At 44.2% G+C, this 20,156-nt stretch overlaps 1 protein-coding gene across 4 annotated transcripts in view; it reads right to left on the bottom strand.

Moving 5' to 3' along the window:
- Window positions 1-293: 293 nt before the first annotated feature.
- Actr3b (actin related protein 3B) overlaps window positions 294-20,156 on the bottom strand; it is a 72,342-nt gene continuing 52,479 nt past the window's right edge. For all 4 annotated transcript variants that reach the window (XM_046429882.2, XM_046429879.2, XM_046429881.2 and 1 more), the window contains 3 exons: window positions 2,728-2,853; window positions 1,900-1,983; window positions 294-1,247 (listed from right to left, as the gene is read on the bottom strand). In XM_046429882.2, the coding sequence (XP_046285838.1) occupies window positions 1,152-1,247; window positions 1,900-1,983; window positions 2,728-2,853 (306 nt within the window). In that variant the 3' untranslated portion in view covers window positions 294-1,151. The remainder of the gene's footprint in view (window positions 1,248-1,899; window positions 1,984-2,727; window positions 2,854-20,156) is intronic.

Below are 20,156 nucleotides of genomic sequence, written 5' to 3'. Positions count from 1 at the left end.
TCATATGAAGAATAGAATAAATCTAAATCTATTAATCTGGCAAATTACCTTTCAAGCCAGCAACCAACTCAGCAAATGCCCAAGTAGTTACTGAAAGCTTAAAAGCACAACTCTTATATTCCAAGAAGGGGCACCGGAGGTCCACAGGACCATCCCACACCCCAGCCCAAACCACATCTGACATGTTAGCTGCCGTCCACTCCAGCGATGGGGTGGCTGCTGCAGAACTGGCAGTGTGAGTCATTTTAGACACCCCCTTCCACCAACAATGCATTCATCACCAAATTCTCCACCCATGTGAAACAAACTTTAATATTCTTTAAAAGTTTGGGGGGAAGGGATCAAAAGACCACCACACCACAGCAGGAAAATATTTATAAAGATTCTAACAGCTTTTATTACAAGGTGCAAGGTAGCATTTCATCCAACACTCACCAACATCGAACCATCATCTTCTATAAAACAATTCCAGAAAGCTCAAACAAAACAACTAACAGACACAGTACCCATGATGACTCTCACACAACACTGTTTAGTGTTCAGACTTCACATCACCCCAGGAAAGTGTATCATTTTCTAGTAAACGTGTGGCAAAAAGTCTTCGCTTTATTCTGTTTGCCTATAAACATATCGGAACATGCCTCACAATTAAAAACTTTATTACAGCACTCCATGACATCAATATCTACTCGTGCTTAGTACCAGCCAGTTGTACCAAATACCATAAAATACAAAATGATAGGAAATATAAACATCGATTTGTATTTCAAGTTTATAACGTTTTATTTACAAAAATAAGCTGGGAGGATCAGTGTTTACGCCCCCACGATATTTCCAGTGGGGGGACTATTTCACACCATTTTTTTCTCTAACAATTTTTAAAGTTGCATTTGAATTCCTTCAGAATTGTATTTGTCGACTAGAAGCTCAGATGGGGAGGGCAGAGAGGGAGGGAGGCAGAAGGGCAGATCGCCGCCAGCACGTCAAGAATGGCTTCGTGAAGACAGCACGGTGCCTCATGCACTGGGCGCTGCCAGCTCGCGGCGGGACCCCACACCAAGCGTCGCCTGTACAGGAGCTGCAGTCTTCTCTGGGCTCTGAGGACACTCGTTCCCAACATGACACTATCAAATGTGACTTCAAGGCAGACACTAAGACATGACTCCGAAGACGGGGTTGTGGCGGCAGATGCTGGGGCCGTACTCCTCATAGTCCTTCTTGGTGTGGCAGACCTGAAAGAACTCGGGCTGCGAGAGGCGGCAGTGAGAAGGCAGCCCAGGCGCTCAGAGGGAGATAAGCTAAAGCAACTGCTGGGCACAGAGAACCTCCCGATGCAAACCTCCACGCTTTCTCCAGGCCACTGTGGTCAGGCCCTGCCTCTTTCTCATGCTGAACTAAACAGCAGTCTATGTCACTTTCACAGGTTCAATGGGGCGTGCTACAGCAGCAGAGCCCTTGCCCCATGGGCGTGAGGCCTGGGTCTGATCCCAGCAGCTCAGGAAAAGAAACATACCCCTCACTGACCTCCAGCACCACACACCAAAAATTTTTATTCAGCCTCCATTTATTTAGGACCAAATATGTGCTGGCCTTAAATTAACAAATTTGAGGGTGAAAGAAATCATCACTTGGGAAAATCATTGGAATTAGTGATTAATGAAAGATTTTTTTTTTTAGATTTTACTTATCCATGTTATCTGCATCCCAAGCAATGATACTTAGTAATAATTTAAATGATCATTAAAATATGTTTGTATCTGACAAAATTAAACATGTGTCTGTTTAAAGCCATATAAGTACAATACTTACTATTTAACCCTCAGAGACAATGTTTATCCAAATTCAACAAAGAATGCAAAACAAAAACCAAAACCCAGAACCATCCAGGAAGGGACTCACCGTGGAGGCCAGCATCGAGCCTCCAAACCACACGGCGTAGCGCTGCATGTGATGTGTTATCACCTGCACCTCCACGGGCTTGGGCTGCAAAATGAACCAGCTCACATTTAGTCCAAGCAGTGCAAGCAGATCTTACTCTACCAGCTGGTAAGACAATGGCTCCCTCTGGGCCTTCCCTCCACCATGAGGGTACGGAAACCTTCCCTCGAGTTCATCGCACTCGCCCCTGCGGCAGGTGGTCCAGGGACCAAAGCAGATGGGCCAGCAGAGGTCACCACTTACACTAAAGCATCTGAATGGGAAAAGACCCTGGCAAGCCCAATGGCTGAGCCCTGCAGAGGCAGTTCCAGTGATGAAAGCCACCTGCAAGACCAAAGGACACCGTCCTTTGCAGCAGCTGTCTCCACGTCAGTGGGCTTCCCTCCTTGCTCTCCTTCCCTAACAAAGCCCAGTCTTGGTCAGACATCCAAATGAAGTCACCAGCTAGTCAGGAATTATGCTGGAGAAATCTTGGTTGTTTTAGTTTAATGAGAACATTTCCAAAGAACCCCACTGTCAACGAAAGGGTCCTGGTCATCACGCTACATGCCCTGAACTCTTAAAACACAGAAGAACGCTACTGGCACTGGGGGCTGCTGAGAGCCAAGACGGCCGCTGCCCTGGTGCAGGGCTCAGTCATAACCAGGGGCCTGGAGTGAGCTCAGGAAGAGCCCCTGCTGCACCTCTGTGTGATGAGAAAGAGCTTCCGGCTCATTCTGAGCTCCAGACAGACACGCTCCTGCAGCTCTGTGTAAGGGCAAGTCAGCAAGAGGCACTCGCCTCTCCTACCTTTATTCTGCCGCCGCTGAGCTCTTCGCTAAGTTTTAATCTGGCATCCACCACTCTTTTTAAATCTCTCTGCAGTCGACGTCCAAAATCCCTGAACATTGTCGAACCTCCTGAAAGAACGACATTCTAAAAGACACAAAGCAGAAGGTTGCCCTGGATGAGAGCACCTGCCCACCATGTTCCAGGAACTGCCCCACAGCAGAATTCCCACATCCAACACACAGACAATCCTAGATGAGCACACTAACTAGCAAGCCAATGCTACCCAAAAGACGTTATCTATTTTTTTCCTGTGACAACCATGTGCTACCAACTGTCCTCTCAGCACTTTCTTCAACTCTGTTGCATGCTCCCTCTGGACCCGGCAGAACCCCTGTGAGGATCAAGAAGCCCAAACAAACAGCACAAGCTTCTGGGTGCGGTGGCACACTCCTATAATCCTAGCAACTCGGGAGTCTGAAGTAGGAGAATCACAAGTTCAAAGCCAGCCTCAGTAACAGTGAGATTCTCTCTCTAAATAAAATAGGGAAAAGGGCTGGGGATGTGGCTCAGTGGTTAAGTGTCCCTGGGCTCAATCCCCAGTACCGCGCCCCCCCTCAAAAAAAAAGCCTGCACAAGCTGGCAAACAGACTGAGGCCGCCTTAGGAACCTTACGAACACTGGATCTCTAGCTGCTCTGCCTCAGCGACTTCCGGGCAAGGGCTTCCAACTAACTCCTGAACCTTCTCAGTGGGAAGGAAGCACACCCAACTTACCTGTAGAAACGTCAAGTGAGCCATCCCTCTGCCTGCAGAGGCCTGCCAAGTGGCCACATCAGGCACTTGTGTGGCAGTGGGGGCAAATGTCATTAAATTGCCTATCAGAGTTTGAGGATAGAAAAGCTGTCTCTCTAGGACTACAGGATGATGTGTAGAACAATGAAAGTGATTAAGTATAACCTGATTTACCTCCCTTACAAAAAAATGCCATTTGAAGAAACTATAAGAAAAACAAAACAATCCTTCCATCAAAGAGCCAAAAAGGGCCGGGTGCAATGGCGCACGCCTATAATCCCAGCGCCTCAGGAGGCTGAGACAGGAGGATCAAGAGTTCAAAGCCAGCCTCAGCAAAAAGCGAGGCCTTAAGCAACTCAGTGAGTCCCTGTCTCTAAATAAAATACAAAATAGGACTGGGGATGCAGCTCAGTGGTCGAGTGCCCGAGTTCAATCCTGGTACCAAAAAAAAAAAAAAAGAGCCACAAAGGCCCTCCTTGAGGTGGTGGAATTACACGCATTCCTCCCTAACCTTCCCACATGACTTGAGTCACTGCAGGACCAACTGCCACCAGGCATTTCTCCCAGCAGCACTCGGTCAGCTCTGTGTCTGAACAGCAAACCCCTCACCAAGTTCACAGGGAAGCAGATGTCTCAAGGAACCAGAGCACCCAGGTTGTAAGTCATGCAACTGGGAACAGGACTCTCCCATTTACTGCTGCCCCCAGAAACAACAGCCAGTACTGGGCAGAAGGGATGGGTTCCCAAGCTGACCCCTGCAACACCAACCACGCCACAGGCACCCAGGATTAGACAGCTGAGGGTGGAGAAGGAAGAGCAGCAGGCAGACAGCCCACCTGCCATCTGGCCTTCCGCCTGGGGACCTTTTCCAGCTCCACGCTGTGCCTGCAGAGAAGCGTCAGCTCTAACAACCCCCTAACAAGTCCTGGATAACCTGCAGCCCGACGCTCCAGTTGCTGGGTGAAGAGGACGGCCCAAGGCTATCGTAAGACCATGGCAGGGGCCTCGGGAAGCCAAGTGGCCACTGGTGGTCTCACCAACTGTGCCAACAGTGTTTTACCAGTGAGTCTAATGCATTCTTAAGGGAGGGCTTGGCTGAGGGCCAGGGCGAGGCAGGCTATGAGCCAACCCCCCAGGCTCTCTGCAGAGGTGAGTAGTACTCAGGAAGCCCAAGCCCTGACCCATCCCTTGGTGCTTTTCTCAACTCCCAGCAGGGGCGGGGCAGACCCTGGGGCACCTCCGTCAGGGAGTCCACCTAGTGACAGATGTTGGGGCAAGCACCTGCTGAGGCTCCCTGCCATAGAAGAGGCAGTCTGCCAGCACCCCAGGGCTTCGATGCCAAGATGCCACATGGGGGGTACTGGGGATTGGTCCCTGGAGTTAGAAGACCCAGGCACAGGAGGGAACCTGCGCTGCAGTCAACCCCTTCTTGGAGAGGCCTTCTGACTCCCCTTTCCACCCAGACGAGGGGCCACAGAGAACCTGCCTCCGGCCCAAAAACCTGCAAACCTGGATTTCCCAAGCCTCATCCTATCTCCAGGTCAACATCATGAATGATCACTGCCATCCCGTCACCACACAGGGAAATCCCTCAGTGCAGCAGGAGACTGCCACTACTGTCAGAGCCCAGGGACCGTCATCCACAGCTGCAGTCAGAGGCAGCCCCTGGTGGCCACACTCATGCAAGATGACACCAAATGGCAAGTCAGGGGAACAGTTTTAAATAATGTACAACAGGGTCCCTTTCAGACAGGCATCTTAGCCTATAACACTTCTGGAGACACATCGGACCTGTTTACTATTAAGAATCACGATTTCAAAGCATTCCTGATACCTTGACTGTCCTACCTTAGGATAAACCTCTAATGGTTCCACTCAATTCAGAATTACGAGAGGGTCTGGGGATGTGGCTCGGTTGGTAGAGTGCTTACCTCATATGCACAAAGCCCGGGGTTCAATCCCCAGCACCACACACACAAAAAAAAAAACAATCACAAGAGGTGGGGGAGGAAGCAGGACAGGACTCTGCATCAGCCGACGATCTGTTCTCTTTTGTTTTCCTAGAGCACGCTGCACCACTCCATTCAAGGTTTTCAGGCTATAATTACCACAGCCTTTCTCTGGCACGAAGTCCCAGCTCTGGTCTCCTAACAGCCCCTGTGCCAGGGTCCCTGCAGTGGCTCCTGGGGGCCAGGCCAGTATGGAGGCTCCCTTGCTCCCCTCAGTGTAGAGAGCCACAGAGCCAGGCTCCTGGATTACCACAGAAATGCGTGGGAAGCTTGTTCCTCCCCAGACAACAGAAGACATGGGTCTGCTCTCAATTCCAGCACTGGATACCATCACCATTCATCAACAAGAATTTTCTGAGGCTAAACTTGAAACATCCCTTGCTTGTGTTCCTGCGAGGGATGACATGAAAGGCGTGGAGTTCACCTCTCCTCAGGGCTCTGGCTTCGCCCCGCCAACCCCACTGGAGAGCTGCACATGCACCACGTGCTTCCACAAGGGGCCCACAGGCCACTGGAAGAGGAACCAGCAGCTCACTGCCCTGGCTACTGTGGGACTCAGGATGAAGGACTAGTGGGAGGTCTGAACAATCTCTCCAGCCTCGGTGTCAGGAAAGCAGCCTGTTAGGAAAGCCCACTGGTTGGGACCACATTGCTCTCGGACCCTGTGACTCATTACAGAGGAGGTGTCCCTCTTTCCCTGGGCTGCTGGGGAGCGCAGCACCCTGGGGGCCTCTCTTCTGTGACTAGACAGGCCCGCGTGATGCGTGCACCGTTCTGCCCCTGGTCTCCCGGCTGCACTGTTCTGCCATCCTGGCTTTCTCCTACCCAGATTCCTCCAGCTGTTCCTTCCTTTGGTCCTGCATACACTCTCCTGACTGCCTCAGATTCTGCATACTAGAAGGCAGGCAGGCAGGTGGGAGGGGGGTATGCTGAAACGGAACTATCTTCAGGCAAAACAGGGTTAACAAGTTCAATGAGACTGGTTTATAAAAAGAACGCTTAGTCTTCCATTGGAAGTCCTTCCTTCTTCACTGAACAAACTCGGCAATCTACACACACCAGTGATCCACGGAGGACAACCTACTCCATTCCACAAGCACCTCCTGTGGGGTCAGAGGCACTGAGCATGCAAGTGACCTGGGAGGGCAGAATCCAAACCTGACCCTGGGGCTTGAGGAGGAGCGGCCACCTCCTACATCTAGAGATTCCTAGAGGCCCGTGGCTGGGGGTACGGCGAGGTGGTAGGGCACCTGCCTAGCATATGAGAGACCCAGCATTCCATCTCTTGGCACTGCAAAAAATAAATTAAAAGATTAAAGGGGCTTGTGACCTCAAAAAGTTTAAAATGCAAAAATCAACCTTTAAGACAGTGTCTCTCATATGGAGATACATTTTAAAAACAGTATTTTCAATCTCCTAATACATTTTAGACTTTTAAGAAGGAATTCTATTCACTTCCTACAATTTTTTTTAAAAAAGTAAAAGTCATTCTTGAGCGAACCTTGATTCTCACTGCAGAGCGTGAGAGGAGCTGTGAATGTCCGTGGCTGAGTGGATACAAGGCACTCCTCAGTCTCCATGAAGCCCCGGAAGGCAGGCAGAGCCCTGAGCAGCCAACAGCACTGTCCCTCTGGAGTGCCCATAGCTCTCTCTCATAAGAGTGCCGTGACCGTGCACACGTAGACACCACCAAGCACCCCTCAGCAGAGCCACTTCAGCAGCAGGCATTCAGCTAAGGAGGACGGCGCCTGTTTTACTTCCTCACTGCAGAATGCAGCCGGAGCTCAACCCGTGCGGGCTCAGCGTGGACTAGAGCTCACAGGCCACTGCGCTGTCCAGGGTGATGAAGTCACTCCTTTGAAGACAGAACCAGGAGACCATACAACACAGTGAAGCCTGAAGACAACATGAGCATGAACACTGGCCACGTGAGGACGGCCCTTGCCACTGAGAGGACTCTATAGAGAAGTCAGGAAATTCCAACAGTAATCTCAGGAGTTGAAAAAGTATTCAGCAGACATTAGGAATGTGGAACAGCAGACACAGCCAAAGGGCAGGAACGGAGACCCCAGATCAGGGGCTCTGAGGCCAGGCACAGTGACACAGGCCTGCACCAAATGCACCGCCATGACGAACACTTACCCTTCACATGAGGAGGGGAGAAAATAAAGCACCAGAACTCAGTCAGCTAAGACCCTGAAAGTGGCAAGCGGTGAGACAATACAGTAAGGGACCCACCTGGCCATGACAGGTGGACAAGATGAAGCAGACAAGTGGTCTCCCCAACTATCCCAAGTGGATAAGAGAAGCCTCGGCGACGCCCCAACCACCCGTGGGAAAACACAACCCTCAGTGTCTTCCCGACCATCCTGAGCAGATAAGACAACCCTCAGGGATCGCCGTAAGTGGACACGATGGTCTCCTGACCAGATCAGCTCACAGGCTCCGTGAGGCCTGACTGGCTGTCTGCTATGCCCTAAGCCTCTCAGGCTTCCAGGCTACAAGCAGATCTTCTGTCCGGCAGCTCTGTAGGTATATGGACTTTGCTGTAACAGAACACAGATCAAATACAAAACTGGGGCCTAGGGTTGTAGCTCAGCGGTAGAGCGCTTGCCTCGCACGCACGATGCCCTGGTTTTAACTCTCATCACCACATAAAAAAATAAATAAAGATATAAAAAAAAAAAAAGGAAAAAAAAAAACACAACTAGGTTCACATTAGATCCATGGAGCTATATCAGAACTTCACAGTAATCCTGTCATCCTAGGACAGACAAAGGGTTCTTGTGCACATAGCTCTGTGATCATTTTAAACTATTCACATCAGTCAAAGCAGGTATCCAAAAAGATACTGGAAGAGAACACATTTGTCATCAGAAAACTTCAGAGAGGCCAGTTTATCCCAAAACATTAAGAGCATGATTTTAAAGACAGAGAATCTGCAATATAAGACATCATCACATTGCATTTTTTAAGATAGTAAATTAGGCTGGGTATGGTGGTTCAGGAGGCTGAGGCAGGAGGATCACATGTTCAAAGCCAGTCTCAGCAACTCAGCAAGCTCCTAAGCAACTCAGTAAGACTCTGTCTCTAAATAAAATATTAAAAAGGGCTGGGATATTGCTCAGTGGTTAAGGCCCCTGGGTTCATTCCCTAGTACCAATTTTTTTTTAATTAAAAAAGAAAGTTAAATGGTAAATTACATCTAGAATAGCCATTTATTTTTCAAGCAAATTTCTACTCACAGCTAGGGTGTAGCTCAGTGGTAGACTGCCTGCCTAGGGTGTGCAAAGGCCCTGGGTTCAACTCCCAGAATCCCAAGAAATTTCTATTCACATTTTTCAAAAAAATCACTGTTAAGAGCTATTTTAATACATTTAAATTCTTTTTTTTTAACAAAATAGCAAATTTTAAGTCAACAAGATGATATAATAAATTTTAAAACACTATTTTGAAACATTTTTATTTAGAAATAATATTACATTTAGCATAAGTGACAAACCTTACTACTGGGTAAAAACACTTTATCACCAGTGCTTCCTTGCTCCCTCACACATTTCTTTAGAATCATTTAAAAGTAAATTATATACATCCTGGCAGTGTACTCCTAAATATTTTAGTATGTGTTACTAAAATAGGAACCTTTCTCTTATGTAACCGCAGTACGATTATCACTTCATATACTAACATCATTATAAAACTTTAATCTACTGTTCCTATGCAACTCTTGTCATTTGATCTATTAATATTCTTTATAGCATGTTTTTCTCTCCAGGCCAGGATCCAGTGTGAGGTCAGGTTTTGCAATTACTTGTCTCATCTCTGCAATGGATTTTTTAATTAAAAAATAATTCACCAGGGTATGAAAATAAATGTTCATCATGATAGTTCAGAAGCACGGCAAGATCTTGAGTTGCCATCAGAGGCATATTGTATGAGTCATTTCTCATTTATTCACAAAATCATAAAAGCAGCATTATGCATGTTGTGGTCAAATGATTTTAGATAAAGCTGCCCAGGTACTTTAGGAGGAAAGGACAGTCTTTTTCAGAAAAGCTGTTGGCATAACTGACATCCACAGAGCATCTACTTGTTCTATACATATTAATTCATGTCATATACACATTATTTAAAAATAGATAATGGATTTAAATATGCAGGTTAAAACTATAGAATTTCTAAAACAGAATATTTAAAACTTTCATATTGAAGTAGGCAAAAATAATTTAGAACATAAAAAGCATGAACAATTAAGGAAAAACACTGATAAACTAGACTTTTTACATTCTTCAAAAGATATGATTAAAAAATTAAAAACAAACAACAGACTAGGAGAAAATATCTGCAATACCCACATCTGACAAAAGACATATTCAAAATATATAAAGAACATTTACAACTCAATAAGATAAATCAATAAAATTTCAATAAAAAAACACATAAATGGACAAAAGATTCAGTCATTTCACAAAAGATATACAAATGACCGATAAGTACACAAAAAGGCAAGCCACTCATTGTAATTAAGATCATAGCAATAAAATGCACCACACGTCAAATTTAGGCTAAGATATGAACAAAGGACTCTCATAGGCTGGTGGCACAACCACTTTGGAAAAAGCTGGGTATTTTCATAAAATTAACTGTACATGTACCATGTGACAAAGCAACTGCACTCCTAAGTGTACAGCCAAGGGAAACAGAACATATCCACAGACCTTTGGATACAGAGCCAAACGTTCATAACAAGTTTTTTGTAAGAACCCCAAACTGGAAACAACCCAAATGTCTATCAGCAGGAAAATGGACAAGTTGTGCTGTAGCCATTTGCTGGAGTGCCACTTAAGCAAAAGAAAGTGATGAACTGACTAAGGCATCTCACAAGCATTAGCTGGATAAAAGGCCAGTGGTCCTAAATGCACAACAATCCCAAAAGGCAGTGCTTGCTGCAAAAATATATAGGCAAATAACTTGCAAACTAGGAAAGCCAGTGAGCAGAGACCAGTGCGAGCATGAAGAATCTGCTGGCCTGGCCCTGGCTGCAGGAGGCATCTACTACCCTTGGAAGAACACTGCAACAGCTCTACTGGTCATGGGCACTGCTGCAGGCATTTCTGCAAACCAGACTCTGGCATCTTCCCACAACACTGCCCCATTCTTCTAAGAAGGGTACTAGAGCACAGGGAGATCCATGTGCTCACCACCACACTCACACTAGTCCACAGTGCCTCCCTTCCAGGTATACAGCATGCAGCCCCAGCCTGCTGGCGACCCATCTGTGAAGTGGCTCTCAGCACACAGGCTAAAGTCTGCAACCACTGGCCCTAGGCTGGCCCTTGGCACCGCTGCCCACCTGTCCACCCATCTGCCTGTCAGGATTCCAAGAAAGCTGACGGTTCCCGACCAAATTGCAAGCCCAATGATGTTATCTCCCTCAACCATTTCTCCCAGGACATCCTTCAAGACCTCTCACTGTTCTGATGCCCCTCATCAGACATACTTCAAAACTGAACAAGAAGCCTCTTACAATGTGAGCCCTCCCCCAACAAAACACAGCCCCATCCACACATCACAGTCTCAGCAGAACAGAACACAAACTCTAAGTTAGTGACATGGAATCCTGCCCTTGGGGTCTGTTAAGGTAAAACAATCTGCCATCCCTTAATATGCATGGTGTGTGGCCATAAAAAGCTCTTCATCCAAAGCAGTGGGAACAGAGTGCAGAAACTCAGTCTCCTGCCCGAGCCCACTCCTCAGCCAGCATGCAGAGGCCACACGCGCAGCCTGGGGACAGTGAGGCCCACGCTCCAAGCCCAGCACGCCTTTGCTCCTGTTCCCGTTTCACTTTCTCCTTAGCACCTACTCTCACTGCTTTACCGCCTGCTGCCCCACACAGACGTGACCTCCACCATGGCAGGGATTTTGATCCTGTTTTGGTCGCAGCCAATCCTACAGTGTCCAGAACCACCATCAGGAGATGGCAGGTCCCATAAACATAGATCAGAGAATAAATGAGCAAATGGACCTTGCAGGGCCTGTGAGACACCTCCACTCAGCCAAAGCCTTAACTTCTACCCTAGACCTTCAAAAAACCTTCAGCCAAAGGGGACTTTCTCACTCCTTTCATGTCTGCAATGTACAGTCTTTGTTAGAGTCTTATGGTAAGAGGTAAAAACTCAAAGAGCACTAATCTGTAAAAGTCAAATCAATTTATTAAAAATAGAACACAATTTCTCCCTTCCTCCTCCATGGAATTAATTCAAATAAGAACATAGTTTTATAAAACTATTCTATCAGAATAAACTAAAACTGTAGCATTTTCTCTGAACTAAGTCTAAACTGGTGTTCATTTCAAATTTGTAGACTGCAGTATATGTCATGGACTTGCTCATATACTACCTTGGATTATTCACTAGATTTTTATCTCTACATGTCTTGCTTCTTTTAACTTGTAAGGGCCTCTTCACTTATGATCAATACTAATAGTGTCAGTGACTGTGCTGTTTCTTATCCCATGTAAACATCACAACAACATCTGAAGTAGGTTTCCGTACCCCCATTTTGCAGATTAAAACACTAATGGTTGAATAACTAGCCCAAAGCCACAAAGCTGGGAAGCTGCAGCCCCGCCACTCCAGCCCTCCCACGCTCATGGCCCCGGGATTAAGAGAACAGCAACATCTACTAGTATTAATGTCACACATAACATCTACTGCATAGTAAGTGCTATGCTTTCAACCTTTACAAGGGCTACCTAATTACACCCTCCAATAACACCCATCACACCCATCCTGCGGCTGGGGAAGCAGAGCCTCTGAGAGGCTGGCACTGAGATGCTAGGAAGGGGCTCGGTCAGTGTGAAAACCCAGGCTGTGCACCTGTGGAGCCTCTACTCTAAAAAGATGATGACATGGGGCTGAGGATGTGGCTCAAGCGGTAGTGCGCTCGCCTGGCATGCTTGCGGCCTGGGTTTGAGCCTCGGCACCACATACAAACAAAGATGTTGTGTCCGCCGAAAACTAAAAAATAAATATAAAAAAAAAAAAAAGACAATTGACATGACAGTTAAGACTGATCAAGACGCTTTCAACAAAAGCCAAATCTCAATGTGATTCACTCTAAAGGCAGTTCAATTGAGAAAACAAAATGATTCCTTATCATTAGATCAGAAAATTTCATGGGCTAGGGTTCTACCCATTAGAAATCTTCTGGAAAGGCACTTTCCCAATACTCAGTTTCCCTCCCACAGGTCCACTTAAAATTTTGAGGGGAAATTCAAATGTATTCAAAGACCCGGTGAGCCAGGTAAATATTGTAGTCAGAAAGTTATTTGCTTCATTCAAGACAGCAAATTCTCAAATCAGAACCATCTGAATCAAAAAATCTTAATTACAGACTCTCACATAGCAGATTATGTCCCCCACCAAAAAAAAAAAAAAAAAAAAAATGTGTCCTGGTAGAAAAATATCAGAACCTAAATGTAGGAAAAGAGCTGGTACTGAGAAGGCACATCAGACCTCCCTGAAAATAATGTTACTTAGGAAAGTGCTTATGACATAATGCCAAGGAGTATGTCATAAGATAGAAAATATTATCAAAACACAGTACATCTATGTACCTGTTTATACTTCAGGACAATAAAGAAAAAGATATAACGATAACAGTGGTTACAGAGTGACTTCTGCTTTTATCGAAGTTTTTGTAATATATCCCAAGATGATCAGCAAAGGAATACAGTAATTTATTTATGGAATTATTTCTACAAGTCATTTGTTGTATGCTTGGATGATCTTGAAATATAACCAAAAGCTGGGCTCAGTGGTGCCCACCTATAACACCAGTGGCTGGGGAGGCTAAGTCGGAGGATTGCCAGTTCAAAGCCAACCTCAGCAAAAGCTAGGTGCTGAGCAACTCAGTGAGACCCAGTCTCTAAATAAAATACAAAATAGGGCTGGGGGTGTGGCTCAGTGAATGAGTGCCCCTGGGTTCAATCCCTGGTACCAAAAGAGAGGGAGAAAAATATAACCAAATAACTCATTCAAACAAAACAATGTACTGAAATATTTAAAATCTTACCACACTTGAATAAAGATCAAATAATTCAGGAAATAGTAAAGAAAAAATTTTGTACATCTAAAATCTTCTAAAATGAGTATGAATTTTAAATTAGAAATAATGATCTTTGGCCATATACAGAATCTAAATTTCCTACCCTGAACCTGGGTCTTTACAAGGCAGTTCTCCAGCGGCCCTCCTCTCTGTTCAGGGGCTCTGAATCCTGACTGGTCAAGCGTACCTTTGGCTTGGTGCAGAGACACCATCTGCTGAAGTTCACTGTAGTGACTGGACTTTTTCAAGAGCCAACAACAAGTACCACAGTACCTCACCTTCCTGTGTAGATGTCTACCTCAGGACGTCAGATAAAAGCCTCCATGTTAAATCACCTCTGCAAACGAGGGGGTCCCTCCTGCAGCAGCAAGAGAACACCCAGCACACAGCATGAACCCCACACATAGTCTGTCAGCCTCCTGAAATGTAAGTCAGAAAGATCTGAAATAAAACCCACATAAAGAGCTAAGCTCATTTCTTTAATATCTAATATGATATAAAAACAAAACTGCCAACTCCTGTGATGCCAAGCGTATCTGTGCTAGAGGCCCAGTTTGGCAGACACACAGTGCCACCTATCAGCCACTGTGTGTAACTGTGGGCACGACTGCTCAGCAGACTAGGGGTATGGCTCAGAGGTGGAGCACTCGCCTAGGGTGCAGGGGGCCCTAGGGGTTCAACCCCAAGTATCGCCCCCCTCCAAAAAAAAAGACACTTCAGATGAATTGCCTTCTCATCTCTCACTAGATGTCCCAATGCTACAGGTTACACTACCAACTCTGTGAGAAGCCTGTCATTGCTACATTGTGTTCTTTTTTAAATAATACTATTTTATTAGTTGTTCTTAATATACATGACAGTAGAATCCATTTTGATAAAACTATACAAGCACAGAATGTGTCTTATTCTAATTAGGACCCCATTCTTGTTTTAGAAAGTTTATCTTTCTCTAGGAACAAAAGGTTTTTAATTTTAGTTATGTTTTTGGCTTTTTTTTTTTTCAATGCTGCAAATTGAACCCGGGCAGGAATCATCCCCAAAGCTCTCTTCCTTGTGACTCTTTTTCCTTCAACTCTGTGATTGGGGCTCTGCCCAACTCCTCTCTCAAGGCTGTTTATCTGTTGGTGGTGCCTCTTGGCCCTCACTTGTGGGACCTCTCTATGTAACCTGACAGGGCAAATGACAGCTGTCTACCCTAGCTTCCAGTTTTCTTCTCTTCTCCTGGAGACTGCTCCTTCTTGGCCTCTGCAATGGTTAATTCTATGTTTCTACTTGGCCAGGCCACAGAACACGCTCATTTAACCAAACCTAACCTAGTGCTGCCGAAACAGTACGGGGTAGTTGTGGCTAACATTAAGTAACACAACATGGTAGGGAATGATCCACCAGGCTGAGGCCTTAAAAGCAAAAGCTGAGGTTTCCCAGAAGAGAATTCTGTCTCAAGACTGCAGTGCCCTTTTCCAAGACGGCGAACTAGAGGGCGGCTACATTCCAACAAAGGTAATACTGTCTCTCTGAGAAGCAGCCATCGCTGCCCACCTACCCCCTCATGTTTGCCCCTCATTCATCCATCACGATCGCCCACCTCCTGCCAGCATATCACCTGCTTTTTGAGCACAGACCACCTATCATCTGCCATTTGCCTGCCTCTTGCCTGCGCATCACCGGCCTTTCACCTACCCAATGCCTACCGCCCAATGTCCACCCACCAATCGCCCGCCGTAAGCCTGCAGACCACCCGCAGAGGGCCAGCGGATTCCCCGCTGCCAGCTGCTGCCTGGAAGTCTGTTGTCACAGTACCCACAGGGTTGGTTACAAGTGGCAGCCGCCACCTTGGGACACCCACCACCTTGGGACACCCGCCAGGGCCTATAGGTTTGCCTCCGCCACTGCTGCCATCTTGGAACACGGCTGCCTCAGTCTGGGGACACTGGCCAGGGCCTGGAGATATATTGTCAGGGTACCTCCAGGTCTGGTTACACCTGAGGGCCTTTTGCTGGGTGTGCTAGTGGCTAACATCTGACTGCCTCTTTGCAGGGTCGCTCCTTGGTGTGAGCGTATCCCTGTTGGTCTCTCTGCAAGTTGAAACAGCACTGAGATCTTGGTACTGCAGCAAGGCAGAGCCTCCGGAATCTGAATCCCGGGTCCATCAGACTGCAGCTGGATTTGCGTGGGCCAGTCTGGGTCTGGCAAGTCTGTGGAAAGCCAGTGCTAGGGACAGTTCCCTGGAGGAGGTCGGGTTGGAGAAACTGGAGGAAACTGGGCTCTCTCCAGCTCAGGGAGCCCGGAAGTGCCCAGGGACAGAGGGTCTGGCTACAAGGGGTGGAACTACTGGAAGAGGGTATGAGAACATCTTGCTATTGGCTGGCCCACACAATGGGAAGACACACAAAAGACATGAAAAAAACAAAGGAACAAAGTACCTCAAACAAACCAAGATGTTCCAACAATAGAATGCAGACAACACAGTGGAAGAACTATCAGAGAAGGAGTCTAGAAGGTACACAGTGAGACTAATCTTCAAAATAAAGGATGGTATCAGAGAGAAAATATAGGAAATGAAAGATCACTTAAATAGAAGCAGAAATTATAAAAAGGAATCAAGAAGAAATCCTCAAAATGAAGGCAACAATAAACCAAATTAAAAATTCAACGGAAAGCATCACCAACAGACTAGACCACTTAGAAGACAACCACGCAGAGAAGATGATAAGAAACCATGAAGAGAACTTCCAAGAAATATAGGATAACAGGAAAAGACCAGGTGTAGAGATACAAACCAAAGGAACACACAATCTTTTCAATGACATAATATCAGAAAATTTCCCAAACCTAAAGAATGAAATGGAAAATCAACTACAAGAGGCTTACAGGATCCCAAATGTACAAAATTACAGCAGACCCACACCAAGGCATGACTAATATACAGAATAAGGATAGAATTTTAAAGGCTAGAGAGAGAAAAAAATCATCTTACATAGAGGAGGAAACCAATTTGCATTTCAGCTGACTTCTCAACCCAGACCCTCAGTGCCAGGAGGTCCTAAATAACACACATCGAGCTCAGAAAGAAAATGAATGCCAACAGAGAATTTTATATCCAGCAAAATTAAGCTTCAGATTTGAAGGTAAAATAAAAACCTTCCATGATAAACAAAAGTTAAAAGAATCACAATTAGAAAGCCTGCACTACAGAACATCCTCAGCAACATATTCCATGAGGAAGAATGGGAAAAAAATGAAAAGCAAGAAAGGGAGGAACTACACTAAAGGAAAGGACAATCAAAGGAGAAACTAAGTCAAGCTAAAAACAAAAAATAAACCAAAAATACAAATCATCTCTCAGTTATAACTCTGAATATTAATGGCCTAAAGTCATCAATCAAAAGACAAAGACTGGCAGACTGGATTTTAAAGAAAGACCCAACAATATGCTGTCTTCAACAGACTCATAGGAAAAGACATCCACAGACTGAAGGTGAAAGGTTGGGAAAAAACATACCACCCACATGGACTGTGTAAAACAAGCAGGGGTTTCTGTCCTCATGTCAGAAAAAGTGGACTTCAAGCCAAAGTTAGTCAGAAGGGACAAAGAAGGACACTTCATACTGCTTAAGGGAACCATACATCAATAAGACATAATAATCATAAATATTTATGTCTCAAACAATGAAGCATCTACATTAATCAAACCAACCCTTCTCGATTTCAAGAATCAAATAGACCAACACAATAATACTGGGTGACTTTAACACATTTCTCTTAACACTGGATAGATCTTCCAAACAAAAACTAAATGAAGAAACTATAGAACTACATAATACAATCAAAGACTTAGACTTAACAGACATAGAGTATTTCATCGATCATTGACCGAAAATACACTTCTCAGCAGCACATGGATCTTTCTCTAAAATAGACCGTATGTTATGCCACAAAGCAATTCTCAGTAAATACAAACAAAAAAACAGAAATACTACCTTGCATTCTATTAGATCATAATGGAATGAAACTAGAAATCAACGATGAAATAAAAAAATAGAAGCTACTTCAACACCTGAAGACTAAATAGCATGCTATTGAATGACGAATGAACTGCAGAAGAAATCAGGGAGGAAATTAAAAAAATACTTAGAGGTAAATGAGAACACCAATACAACACATCAAAATCTCTGGGACACTATGAAGGCAGTGCTAAGAGAAAAGTTCACTGCATTGAGTTCACACATCAAAAGAATAAAAAGTCAACAAATAAATGACCTAACATTACATCTCAAAGCCCTAGAAAAAGAAGAACAATCAACCTCAAAAGCAGTAGAAGACAGGAAATAATTAAAATCAGAGCTGAAATCAATGAAATTGAAACAAAGAAACAATTCAAAAAACTGACAAAAGGAAAAGTTGGTTCTTTGAAAAAAATAAATAAAATTGATAAACCCTTAGCTACACTAATAAAGAGAGAGAAAACTCAAAATTCATGATGAAAAAGGAAATATCACAACAGCTACTACTGAAATACAGAAGATAATAAGAAACTACTTTGAAAATTTATACTCCAATAAAATCTCACAAGACATTAACAAATTTCTAGAGACATATGACCTACCCAAACTGAATCAGGAGGACATACACAATTTAAACATTTCAAGCAATGAAATGTCTCAAGCAATTTCAAACAATGAAATAGAAGACACCATCAAAAGCCTACCAACTGAGAAAATCCCAAAACCAGATGGATTCTCAGCCAAGTTCTGCAAGACCTTCAAAGGAGAATTAACACCATGAAATAGAAAAGGAGCGAACCCTTTCAAACTCATTCTATGAGACTAGTATCACCCTGATACCAAAACCAGACAAAAACACATCAAGGAAAGAAAACTTCAATCAATATACCTGATGAACATACACACAAAAATTCTCAATAAAATTCTGGCAAATCACATTCAAAAACATATTAAAAAGATAGTGCACCATCATCAAGTGGGGTTCATCCCAGGGATGCAAGGTTGGTTCAATACACAGAAATCAATAAACATAATACATCACATCAATTGACGTAAAATCAAGAATCATATCTCAATAGATGCAGAGAAAGCATTTGACAAAATACAGCACCTCTTCTTGTTCAAAATGCTAGAAAAACTAAGGATAATAGGAAGATAACTCAACATTGTAAAAGCTATCTATGCTAAGCCCAAGGCCAACATCATTCTAAATGGAGAAAAACTGAAACTATTCCCTCTAAAAACTGGAACAAACAAGGGTGCCCTCTTTCACCACTTCTATTCACCGTAGTCCCTGAAACTCTAGCCAAAACAATCAGACGAAAGAAATTAAAGGAGTACAAATAGGAAAAGAACTTGAACTATCACTATTTGCCAATGACATGATTCTGTGTTTAGAAGATCCAAAAAATTACACAAGGAAACTTCTGGAACTAATCAATGAATTCAGGAAAGTAGCAGGATATGAAATAAATACCCATAAATCAAATGCATTTCTATACATAAGCGATGAATCCACTGCAAGAGAAATTAGGAAAACCACCCCATTCATAATAGCCTAAAAAAAAAATAAATACTTGGGAATCAATCTAACAGAAGAGGTGAAAGACCTCTACAATGAAAACTACAAAACACTAAAGAAAGGAACTGAAGAAGATCTCAGAAGATGGAAAGATCTCCCATGCTCCTGGAGAGGCAGAATTAATATAGTCAAAATGGCCATATTACAAAAACTGTCATACAGATTTAATGCGATTCCTATAAAAATTCCAATGACATTCTTCACAGAACTAGAAAAAGCAATCATGAAATTCATTTGGACCCAGAATAGCTAAAGCAATCCTTAGCAAGAAAAGTAAAGCAGGTGGCATCACAATACCAAACCTTAAACTATACTACAGAGCTATAGTAACAAAAATGGCATGGTATTATACCAAAATAGACTGGTAGACCAATGGTACAGAATAGAGGACACAGAGACAAACCCACATAAACATGGTTATCTCATACTAGACAAAAGTGCCAAAAACATACATTGGAGAAAAGATAGCCTATTCAACAAATGGTGCTGGGAAAACTGGAAATCCACATGTAGCAAAATGAAATTAAACCCCTAACTCTCACCCTACACAAAAAAATAACTCTAAGTGGATCAAAGATTTAGACACTAGAACAGAGACCCTGCACCTAATAGAAAAAAAAAAAAAAAAAAGCAGGCCCAAATCTTCACCATGTCGCCTTAGGACCTGACTTCCTTAACAAGAAGTAAGATCAAGAATCAATAAATGAGATGGATTCAAACTAAAAATCTTCTTCTCAGCAAAGGAAACAATCATCAAGAGAGAGCCTACAGAATGAGAAAAAATCTTTACCACATGCACATCAGATAGAGCATTAAACTCCAGGATATATAAAGAACTGAAAAAACTTAACACCAAAAAAACAAATTATCCAATCTATAAATGGGCTAAGGAACCGAACAGATACCTCACAGAAGAAGATATACAATCAATCAACAAACATATGAAAAAATG

This window comes from Marmota monax, unplaced genomic scaffold (assembly GCF_021218885.2).
Source record: "Marmota monax isolate L192 unplaced genomic scaffold, Marmota_monax_Labrador192_F-V1.1 WCK01_AAM20220418_F8-fsc00193, whole genome shotgun sequence".
Taxonomy (NCBI): Eukaryota; Metazoa; Chordata; class Mammalia; order Rodentia; family Sciuridae; genus Marmota; species Marmota monax.
Note: the sequence above shows the minus strand (reverse complement) of the source record. Positions and strands in the feature narration are given on the sequence as shown.